The sequence below is a fragment of the Lottia gigantea genome (assembly GCF_000327385.1).
Source record: "Lottia gigantea unplaced genomic scaffold LOTGIsca_85, whole genome shotgun sequence".
In the NCBI taxonomy this organism is placed as follows: Eukaryota; Metazoa; Mollusca; class Gastropoda; family Lottiidae; genus Lottia; species Lottia gigantea.
Window position 1 is genome coordinate 328159 of NW_008710807.1, and position 12023 is coordinate 340181.

General features: G+C 34.5%; 2 protein-coding genes across 2 annotated transcripts; one reads left to right on the plus strand and one right to left on the minus strand.

The window, feature by feature from the left end:
- Positions 1-3431: 3431 nt before the first annotated feature.
- On the plus strand, positions 3432-5546 carry LOTGIDRAFT_133595 (hypothetical protein; the record flags this gene model as incomplete). Its single annotated transcript, XM_009067700.1, has 4 exons — positions 3432-3627; positions 4293-4436; positions 4719-4836; positions 5504-5546. The coding sequence occupies 4 exons, from the start codon at positions 3432-3434 to the stop codon at positions 5544-5546; spliced, it is 501 nt and encodes a 166-aa protein (XP_009065948.1).
- A 3866-nt stretch (positions 5547-9412) lies between these two features.
- On the minus strand, positions 9413-11509 carry LOTGIDRAFT_236666 (hypothetical protein). Its single transcript, XM_009067701.1, has 5 exons — positions 11321-11509; positions 11018-11074; positions 10544-10716; positions 9888-10278; positions 9413-9430 (listed from the first exon to the last, which is right to left on the minus strand). The coding sequence occupies exons 1-4, from the start codon at positions 11395-11397 to the stop codon at positions 9929-9931; spliced, it is 657 nt and encodes a 218-aa protein (XP_009065949.1). The 5' UTR covers positions 11398-11509; the 3' UTR covers positions 9413-9430; positions 9888-9928.
- Between the last annotated feature and the right edge of the window lie 514 nt (positions 11510-12023).

The following is a 12023-nucleotide window of genomic DNA, read 5'->3' on the forward strand; positions in this document are numbered from 1 at the left end:
TTTATCATCATGAAATACTTACTCACTTATGATTGATATACTTACTCATATGAAGAGATCATTAGCTGCTACCACTTTTCATTATGAAATACTTACTCACTTATGATTGATATACTTCCCCATGTGAATGATTGATTAGCTGCTACCACTTTTCATTATGAAATACTTACTCACTTATGATTGATATACTTCCCCATGTGAATGATTGATTAGCTGCTACCACTTTTCATTATGAAATACTTACTCACTTATGATTGATATACTTCCCCATGTGAATGATTGATTAGCTGCTACCACTTTTCATTATGAAATACTTACTCACTTATGATTGATATACTTCCCCATGTGAATGATTGATTAGCTGCTACCACTTTTCATTATGAAATACTTATTTACTCAAGATTGATATACTACCTCATATGAAGAGATCATTAGCTGCTACCAATGTTTCGACAATATGTTGTTTGAGATTTCGGGTTTGGTTTTGGATAGTTTATTTATCCCAGCTGCAAGAAGTACTGTGCCGAGTTCCTCTAGCAAGGCAAGACATTCTAGACCATCGGCACAATTACTTACGACTCGGTTTACAACTCGCAATCCCTCTTTAAAAGAGTAAACGGGGGCTAGTGATCTTCATGATCATGCATTGTCATTTTTTCAGAATCGCTGGAGAAGTGTTTGTTCACCACATCTTTTGTAAACCAGTACGATGCCGTGATGGATTATAGAATCACACCAGCTAATAATTATCTGACTGGTGTTTACAGTGAACATAACAATCATAGAGAGTAAGTATGATCTTCTCTTTTACCCAAGCTCCAAAAATAATTGGGCTGGGCTGGCCTGGCCTGCAGCTACGGTGAACATCCCCTCCCCTCCAAAAAAAAATGTTAATTGTTTCGAGGTAGCAAGAGCATTATTTTGATTCTCCATGAAAATATTATTTTATTTCCCCTGTTCTACTTCAGCGATCCACTACCGTACCCACTCCCCCACCGGATATATCACTTTCCCCCCTGACCTGGTACTGTTAGCCCCTGGACAATCCATCTGCCCCTACCCGACCCCTCAACCTAATGACTCCTAAAAACACCACTGAATCCTTTAATGTTTTCTTTCAAAACAAATTTGATTCAATTGATCGTAATCACGTTTTGTTAATTTCAGAGACAGAATTTGGAGACTTGAAACCTGTACAATTGTTGCCTGAGCTAATCATTTACTTTTATCCGATAGTTATAATTATTTTTCGTTGAGTTAAAAAAAATAAAAATTCTTACCTACAAGAAACTAGTTTGTTCAATCGCCACTTACTCGGAAAGGCTTTTTTCACCCTTGGAGTAGACCGAACCATCTGCCTCTATTCCAGCCTCTGATAGATATTTTGAAAGTTGCTGGCTGATGTAGACAAAAACTGTATCAGAGATAGATGTTCCGGACTAGCATTTTTGAAAAAGGCTACGATATTTCAACTAAGCTTTCAAATCACATTTAAAGATTTACAAATGGCTTTAAAGGTATTTGAAGATTTGTTGAAACGTAGCCTTTTTCAAAATTCGACTTATAAAGTCGAGGAAAGAAATTCAAAATGGCTGTGAACTATGTTCGTCTGTGTCATTTCCACGTTTGAACCATACGTAGTTTCATATGGCTACCCATTGGGCCAATGAAATCAGACAACGTCAGCATCCAACGAGAAATGATACAAGAAAGCGACAATAGCCTACTCCCAATTGATTGGATCAAACTGGCGAAAGATATTCAACGTTCACAGCCTACACTGTGCACATGACGCCTCGGATATTGTTCTACCCATGCCAGCCTCAACCTCATACAGACTGGGGTGGGGTGTTGCCCAACTTACTACCGGAAGCATAATATGGCGCGAAAATAATTGGAATAATAATTCACACAGTGGAACAAACAAAATAAATCGATTTTTAACACCTTCGTTACAGATTGCTTAACTGCTTACCAGGCAAGGGAATATACGCCCACTGGCAGCTTTGATTTTAAATAAAAATATTTAACAGTACAGTAACATTCACCAGTATTAAATATTCAACCTTCAGTCATACATTCTTTTGAACTCTTTAGTTTGATACTGAATGATAAAACCAAGTTTTGTCAAAATCCGGCAAGAATTGTACCTTTTAGTGTTTAAGAGCTAGAATTTGAAACGGACGGAACTTTCACGATAGGCCGTTTAATGATGAAATAATTTATTACTGTTTGGTGTGATAGGGAAATGCGTCTGTACATTTTACAAAACTGTTAATATGCATTAACATAAAGTGATACATTCATGACAAAGTTAATAGTGTTGAAAAGAGTAATTATTTGACACAAAATAAGAAGGAAGAGAGATATTCATCCAAGGTGTTTTCCTCATATCAATAGCATAAAAAGGTGCATAATTATTGAACAGGATGAACAATCTAATCGGGTTGATTATCAAGAGAAAATATTTAAATAGCTAAAGAATACAAAGACCAAATCATGTTAAATTATTTATTGTTAGAAGTGTATGTCTTTAGAAGTAAAGATTTATCTTGCAAAATATGGTATATGTTTTTAATATTTAGTTCACTTTATGTTTGTATTTCTATATCGCTCTATAATTGATGTACTGAACACTATTTTAACAGTGGTATTTCTATGGCGCTCTATAATTGATGTATTGAGCACTATTTTAACAGTGGTATTTCTATATCGCTCTATAATTGATGTATTGAGCACTATTTTAACAGTGGTATTTCTATATCACTCTACAATTGATGTATTGAGCACTATTTTAACAGTAGTATTTCTATATCGCTCTACAATTGATGTATTGACCACTATTTTAACAGTGGTATTTCTATATCACTCTACAGTTGATGTATTGAGTACTATTTTAACAGTAGTATTTCTATATCACTCTACAATTGATGTATTGAGCACTATTTTAACAGTGGTATTTCTATATCACTCTACAATTGATGTATTGAGCACTATTTTAACAGTAGTATTTCTATATCGCTCTACAATTGATGTATTGACCACTATTTTAACAGTGGTATTTCTATATCACTCTACAATTGATGTATTGAGTACTATTTTAACAGTAGTATTTCTATATCACTCTAAAATTGATGTATTGAGCACTATTTTAACAGTGGTATTTCTATATCGCTCTATAATTGATGTATTGAGCACTATTTTAACAGTAGTATTTCGATATCGCTCTACAATTGATGTATTGAGCACTATTTTAACAGTGGTATTTATATATCGCTCTATAATTGATGTATTGATTGCCAAATTGTCCATGTTAATGCATATTTGTAAATAAAAGATGTTTATTGAAAAGATTAAAGCTGCCATAAATTTCGCTGCAGTTTTGGCGACCGCTCGGCTTGTTTTCATAACCGCCACCTTTTTGCATTCAGATGTTGAAGTTGTTCGTCTGTTTATTGGTTGTTTTACCAGCAACTGTAGCTTGGATGACCGAATATGACAAACCTTTTTTGAAAGAATGTCCATCAAAACAGTCCGTATATTGGATTAAAAGTCAACACAGTAATTCCCGTGAGGACAGAGTTTGGGATTACCGTTGCAGACATTCCAGTAAAATATCCACAACTTGTCGAGTGGTACAGTAAGTACAAACAATTCGGAGCTCTACTCCTGTTTTCATATATATTATGTCTATGACAATGACAGAGTTAGAAAGGCCCGAAAAAGAGAAGGCAAAGCCTGACACATTTTTCTTATCTTAATAATATGAGCCAAATCTATTTGGGAGGAGATATGGAATGTTAAAACTGATTTAATTTAATTCATTATATTTTTGCAAAATGAAATTGAAAAATAATCTCCCCTGTTGCTGGAGATAATACGTGAAATACATGTACCAAAATAATCGAGTAGCTGTTAATTTAATGGGACCGATGCACCATTTTTTTCAGCAATCATACTTTAGTCTCAGAAAAGAAAAATTTTTTAGCAAGCCAATCACTGATAGTGTTTGCAGCTCACCGTCTAAATTTGAGCCTTTAAATCCATGTGTGTCCAGAATTATCCGTTTTTGAAATTTAAAAAGACCAGTCGTCTTTTTATGAGACACTGCCATAAGCAGAAACTCCTTGTTTGAGATAAATTTGAAGGAATTAAGCAATTCTCGTACATTTCTAGCACTTCTGAGGACTATTTACATACATTTAAGACTCAAAATGGCGCGCTTTCGACTTCTCATGCTTTTACTACTAATATGCTGGTAGATGTTTGTCAACACTCCTGATATATTTCAGCTGAAATTAACCCGTATGACGGTACAATTTTATTCCAATGTCCAAGAAAGGGGGCCCTTGTTGGTGTTCAGAGCTACCATTCCAATCATCATGAAGATAGAATATGGAGTTTTAAATGTTGTGATGTTCATCTAACACGTGGAGGTAGGGTGGCCATTTTTCACTTTACATCCCTGACCAACAAAATAGAAATTCTCTGAGTCAATGACTCTCAATACGATATTTGAGGGGGGCGAATCGTATGGTCAATACGCCCAGTTGTTCCTGCTAGACTCTCACTTTTCTGAAATTATATTTTGAGATCGTCTTTTTAGTGAAAAATAGTACAATAGATCTCGTTACTCAACGGACAAAATGATTAGTTTATCTATTTGATCAATTGATAAATATAACAGAATTTTTAAATTTTATTTTTAGACTGCCTAGCGAACTGTTTGTTCACCAAATCTTTTGTAAACCAGTACGATGCCGTGATGGATTATAAAATCACACCAGCTAATAATTATCTGACTGGTGTTTACAGTGAACATAACAATCATAGAGAGTAAGTATGATTTTCTCTTCACAATGTCAAGCTATTACAAACTGCGTCGTCTAAAAACTACGTATTATTTGGCACTTTTCTTGTATTAATAACTTTGTGCATGCTGCAATTTGATTGGATTGTACGCTTGCGAATACAGCCAATCGGAGCCCTCGATTACTCGTGGAGCCATTTTGATTCTAGTCTTTCTGTCGAAGGCTTCTGATTGTCTGTATTTGCTTCCATGATACAAGAAAAGTGCCATCAATATTAAAATTTTGAAGATGTCTTGCCCATACGCTATAATTCATATATTGCAAATTTAACATCCACTAGCTGGTTGGTTGGTAGAGGACAGTAAACTGTCAGCACAGATTATCTGAGAGCCAGACATCCGGAAACTTCATGGCAAAATCTTGTCACGTAAAAAAAGGAGTTGTATGCCCATTTAATCATGAACGCATGTAAATGTTTCTAGTCCATAACTAAATTGAAAAATAATGTAAAAATTCGACTGATATTAGGCAATGCCAAAGACTATTAAGCCTACGACTTTGTAAAACCAAAAATCGTGCCTACTTGCAAGTCACATTTAGGGGGTGTAGTCCTCCCCACACTTAAATGTATTCTTTCAAAACAAAAATCGATATTGATTCAATTAATTTAAACCACTTTTTGTTAATTTCAGGGACCGAGTTTGGAGATTTGAAACCTGTTCAATTGTTCACTGAGCTAATCGTTTTCATCTAGTTGACAGCATTATTTTTTTGTTGAGTTAAAAAAAATAAAAATTCAACCCAACTTTTAAAACAATAAAAAATAAAAATTCTACATAACTTCAAATATTTATTTCAAATTTTGAAATTTAAAAGATGAAATAGATTCCAATAGCCAAGAAGCTGGAAGGGCGCACATTCTAGTTGAGTTGATTTTAGGATAGGCTAGATTACTATCATGTACAATATATACAGAACAATCTGCAAACGGACTGCCAGTGTCAGCATGATAGGGCACAGTGACAGGATACTCGTCAATATTCTGGAGCTTCGGTTCCCTTGTTAAAATTCTCCCACCCCCAGCTTTCACCAGGTCTATCAATTCTTCTTTCTCTGGCGTCGGGTATTCAAATATTCCATGGAAATAAAATTGACATCCATCGAAAAATCCAGGCAACTTAAAAGAAATTCAAGCAAATTTATATTCTTGAAGACTAAATGGAGATAATTTATATCGCTGAAGACTAAAGGGAGATAATTTACAAGTACTAGCAATCCGAAAAACCAAATGAAACCCAAAATCAAAAACAATACATTAATAGCAGACTTACAAGTTAGGAAACCAGCACTTTTCCTTTCTGAAATTATCCAATTTTTTAAAAAGTTTTTCCACTAAGGAACATACCTGATCTTTTCGATTTTGACGTCCTTTAAGGGGAGCATGAGAATCTGGATTGGTGGAAGATCCTGGAACTTCAAACCCTTCTTCAGCCACTCTTGTACCAAACTCTTGACATGTTGCTACCCCTAGAATCAAAACACATAATCAAATGAAATGGAATGGAAAATCCTACTTCTATCTATCTTTTAGGCCATATGAAATGAAATGAATGGAGTTTTACTTCCTTTTCTGCACCATGTGGGCTAATGAAGACGGGCAACGACATGCAGCCAAGACAGTAGCATTAATTAGTCCAAATGAAGAAACAATAATACAATCAAATAACAGAACAGTCTTATGGTATACCATCTCCTGGGTCACGTGGATGGGTCACAACACAAGATCTAAAAATATTGACACCCACAGATAATAAACGTCAAGTTGTTTGCTGATCACAAAGTGTGAAACTCTAAAGTAACAGGTTTCATTTTAATATTTCTATTTTAATATTTCTATTTTAATATTTCTATTTTAATATTTCTATTTTAATATCTCTATTTTAATATCTCTATTTTAATATTTCTATTTCTAACGTCAAGAACAACAAGAATAATTCAGTTGATATTTTTACTTACACTCCATATTAACAATCCACTTGCCGAGTAAAATACCACGTAAATATTTTAACGTTCTTGGACACATTCCGTGTCTGTTACACTTGGTTATAATGTGGGTAACTGGAAGGTATAAAATATCAATGTATAAATGAAGGAAGCAACATAGCCTGTTATTTCAGCACCCTTAGGCCTTCAAACCCATGTCAAACTAGGCTTGGTTCTTGTCCTCACCCTACCTTTTCTCAATGTTTTCATTGGTTCTATTATCAACAAAATTTTTTCAAAAATATTTCTTGAATCTAAATTGCAGGGTTCTCAGACCTTGTCAAATGGTCCAACCCCTCAGTCTGCCTCAGTTTGTAGTTAATTTGTCAATGATTTTCATAAGCATACAATAACCAAATATTGGGAAGCACTGACTCACTAAAGCTTACCTTCAGGACAGAAGTCTTCCACAACTTTAGCCTGCAGCATAGAGGCACATTTCTGAAGCTGTATTTTCTCATCTCGAGTGAGACCAGTTCCGAGAAAACATATCATTTGATAATTCTCTTCTTCTTCGATCTATAAACAAGACATCCATTTTTATCAATTTTATCAATTCTTCAGTTAAAAAAGTTGACTATTCTCCGGTATATAAGTATTGTGGACATTGTTGGAGCTCTTTTCACCTTGGCACTGATTGGACGATTTTTAGTTCCCACTCTAGTCCTGCCTTCCGTGAACATAAAATCACACTGGACACGATATTTAGGCTGAAACTGTTGTTGGTGTAGTGAACAATTTGTCACTAGGTTACAGCATGATGCTCAGAGACTGATGGGGCAAGTCTGTGCCAGTCTCATTTTGGGTAAGATTGTATGATTGAACTTATTATTTGGACTAACCTGTTGACAGCTGTCTGACATCTGTGAATCAACTGGTGTTTCTAACGCCTCCCTCATGGCGTCGCTCATTGCTAGATCTCTTGGTGTTATTCCATAGATATTTCTATATCATAAATCAAGTGAAACATATTTCAACATCACTATCACATAAGCTGCTAATTATATCTAAGGACTTTAGCGATAGTGACGTCAAAAAATACCCAATTTTTTATGCAAAATCTTAAGTCATCTGACAGGAAATTGGAAGTGTGAAAATTGATGCTATCAGTATGCATGATACACATAAAAAATTTAGAAAAACCTATTCACAATCTCTTTAACAGAATGAAAGCAGACGTCTGATCGTACAATGAACCTACCTGGACGATAGAGCAGCTCCCCTAGATACCAGTAGTCTCACACAGTCCAGTCTGTTATTGTTAATAGCATCATGTAGTGGGGTATCATTGTCCAAGCCTGGTGTGTTGATCATAGCTCCATGATTTAATAACAATTCCGCTATTTTAACATGGCCATGATTGACAGCTTCATGCTGGAAAAAAAAAAATCATCTGATGAAATGAATACTACTTGGATGACCAAAAACATCATTTCTTAAACTTGGTCAATAAGAGTGTCAATTCATCAGTGGAATACAAAAAAATCTCCCTTTAATACGATAAATTCATAAAATTATGAAATTTTCAAAACCATTACTTGTTGTTTAATGAATTATTACATTAGTTTTATGGATTTATTGTATTATACAGTCATTCTGATGTCTAGTTATGACACCAGGTAAGTACACTGATGAACCTAAAATCTTAGTGATAAAGAAAATCTTTTATTAGATAAAGCAATTGATTGATATCTATCTTCAGATCATGGATAAGAGTAGAGTCACCCCTAAAAAAAGTTAAAAACATAAATTTGCATTTTAATCGTATTGAGAGGGTGCTAGTCACTTCTGGATATCTGTACTAATTGGTGTATAAAAATATTTATAATTACCAAAGGAGTCCAGCCTGCATTCTCTCTGACATTTGTACTGGCACCATTTGTTAATAATTCTTCTACCTTCCCATAATCACCCTGTTATCAAAATTATATCATTAAAACATGAAAGAAAATATTCAAATTCTACAATCAAAGGGGTTGTAAAGAGGTTTTCAAGCTTGACCTTAGTAGCACAATAGTTGCTTATAAAATCTCAGAGATCTTTGTCAGAGCTACCATAGTTCAAAAAATACTTAGTTTTGGATTGGATTGCCCTTGATACATTTTTTTTATTAAAAACATTCTCTACACCGTTTTATTAAAGAAATACCTTGATAGCTGCCACATGTAATGGTGTCTCTCCTTTAGCATTTCGTTTAACTTGAGATTTACTAGCTGATCGTCCACTACTGGTTAACGAAGTATTAAGACCAGGTGTACTTGGTTGTACGGTACTTCTTTTGCTCTTAGGAGTAGATTTTGGCGTCTCCACTTTTGAACCTCTCTTGTTTTTATACAGAGGTGTTAAGTAGCTGTCACTATGGTTACTAATTTTCCCCTTCTTACTACTCTGTGGTGTTGCCGAGTTGGCTTCAGGTTGCTTAGTACTAGACTTGTGTCCCCTTGAGGCAACTCTGCGCTGTGGTCCAGTGGCTGAAGAAGCTGATCTACCCTTTGACCTTGACCTAGTACGTCCATGTTTTAAAGTCTGGGGAATACAATGTCTACTTCTCATTTCTTGTATCAAATCTTCTTTACCTACAATTTTACAATCAAAAAATAAATACCCAGTCCTTAGGGCTATGACAGCAAACAACATACAGGTTTTAGATACAATAGAAAGTGCTCAATACACTTATTATAGAGCAATTTTGAAATATTGAAACAGAACTCGAATCCAAGTGTTTCATAACGTCACTTTTCCAGATGATAAGCACTAATAATATATAAAGACCTTTGCGATAGCTACATTATAAAACACAGTGGAATTGTGAGAACCACTGACGTCTGACTGAAAATTGGAATGATGCACATCAATGCTATCAGTGTTCCTGATACACATACAAAGTTTAGGAAACCTCTTTACAATCCCTGTTATTAGTATCAGTGATTATACAACTACAAAAAATGGAAAACCTCTAAAAGTCATAGATACAGAGGTATCCCTTTCATTGGCAATATTCATTGATAGAAGATTGGTACAATATTAAATTACTTTCAATAGATGGGACATAATCTGAGCCTTCTTTACTATCCTTAAGGATCTTCTTCATCATCATCAACATCATCATCATCTGCATCATAAAACTGGGTCATTGTGGTTTGATCTGGGATTTTTCTCTCTACAACACGGGTATTCTTAGAAGATTTAGGTTTTGTGGCATTCTCGTATAACTCTGGTTTTCCATTAGCGTTCAAACTCTTCCTTTTAGTATTTCTGACATTAGGTTTTGTGATGTTTTTGATACGGTTTGCTGTCAATTTTGAGTTGTGGTCTTCATGGCTGACCTCTATTGAGTCACTCCCTGGTCTAGTATTAGTAGACTCTGTCAGTGGTACATGAATCTGAGGAGTACATTCCAGCTCTTCTTGCAAAGACGCTGATGCTGAAAATATTTGAAAAAAAATGGCAGATTTAAACAAAAATCTCATACCCATGAATAAATTAGTAGCTTGTAGATTTAGAAAGCCTCAAGCAGCAAGTGGTGGAAAGTTGCCGATCTTTAAAATTTGGAAACCAAAAATAAAAAAGTATAAATTCCATTTTAATGTTTTTCAATACCAATACAACATTACGTACCGTACGACAGAGTCACAGACCATGCGTTTCTTTGTTGTCCAAAAAGCATAATAAAACTTTACATAAATTACCTGATTTTAAATTTTTAGCATTCAGACTAGGTTGACCACGTAATAATATATTTTCTAATTCTTGACACAAACCAACAATATTTGTCATAGGTCTATTAACAGTGGCATCTTTAACATGTGTTGGTATAGAACACACTGGACATTCATTTCCCAATAATCCATCGCAGCATTCTCTGGAATAGATGTATAAGGATAAAGCTAGAAATAGCTTATAGGATGGAAAAATCCAGGCCTGTAGCCTTCCCCACTCTCACTCCTAAGAAATTTTTAAATATGTTTTACTTAAGTGCCTACCTAAGTGCATCCAATCTTCAAGTTCATATCACATGGTTTGGATTGTTAGTTTATTTGATCAAATTGGATGTGATATATTTATTAATCTAATTAAAATCCAGATAACTCCATATGAAATACCCAGCATGCATTATTTTGCCCCATTCATATTCATTGCCAAATATTTTAGCCTTAACTTACCTACAGAACATATGCTCACAGCTCCCTAAAGTGTAGAGGCCTTTACTTAATTCCTCACTGAAATAACAAAACTGATATTCTACAAACACAGAAATAAACTGAAAGTAGCCAAAAACAATTTCAAATCATTAGAGATACCCGTTTAAGGATAAGTAAAGAAGAATTCTAAGGCAACATCGTTAAAAAGAACATTTAACAGGGTTCTAGGTATTCATTAATCCCACAGCACAAGGTCCGAAGATGACAGATTATCAGGCCCTTGCCCTTCATTTGCTATATTGTATAACTATAGTGTGTTCACACCATTTCTTGCATTTAAGAAGATTTTGCAGCTTCTGTAATCTGGAAAATGTTTTGGAATAGTTTCGCAGTTCTGTCATATCGGTTTCAATGCACAATTCTACTTTAATTAATCAAAATATACAAATTTCATTTAAAAAATAATTTAATTTCGCGCAAAATGTCTCAACCGGAATGCATACTATAATAACCTCCTCCAGTAGAGAGCATCTAAGGGGAGTAACTCATGACCTAACTTAGTACTGTAGACAGCAGTAAAATTAATAAAAGCGTGTATGAAATACGATTCATATGCATACTGTGGTGGTTAAACTATTCTTCTGTTTTCAAGCAGTTTTTATAAGAATAAGTTAACAAAAAACAAAACTTTATTTACTCTTGGGACTATCTCTTATATAGTAGAGACATGTATAGCAAAAAGGACATTTAATTCATAGTTTGAGATACTTTTGAAGGAATTAGGAGATTTTCGTACATTTCTAGTACTTTTACAGACTATTTTATATATTAAAGTCCCAAATCAACCTCAGAAAATGGCTGATTTATCCCTTTGATTAGATTGTTTGCCTGTCAGTCATTTTACATAGACCAAGAAGAAGTTAATTTCGTATCACTAAAAGCTTTAGCCATGTTTTCATAATAAAAAGATATTGATACCATTAAAGTCGCGATTAGAAAAGGTAGACCTACCCCCCCCCCCCCCTCA

Excerpts from the sequence above, each read along its gene's own strand:
- LOTGIDRAFT_236666 (XM_009067701.1), bottom strand. The coding sequence starts at position 11,397 with ATGACAGAACTGCGAAACTATTCCAAAACATTTTCCAGATTACAGAAG. Across the intron at positions 11,075-11,320 it reads CTTCTTAAATGCAAGAAATG|TGAGGAATTAAGTAAAGGCC; the intron begins GTGTGAACACAC and ends TTGTTATTTCAG. Across the intron at positions 10,279-10,543 it reads TGCTAAAAATTTAAAATCAG|CATCAGCGTCTTTGCAAGAA; the intron begins GTAATTTATGTA and ends AAATATTTTCAG.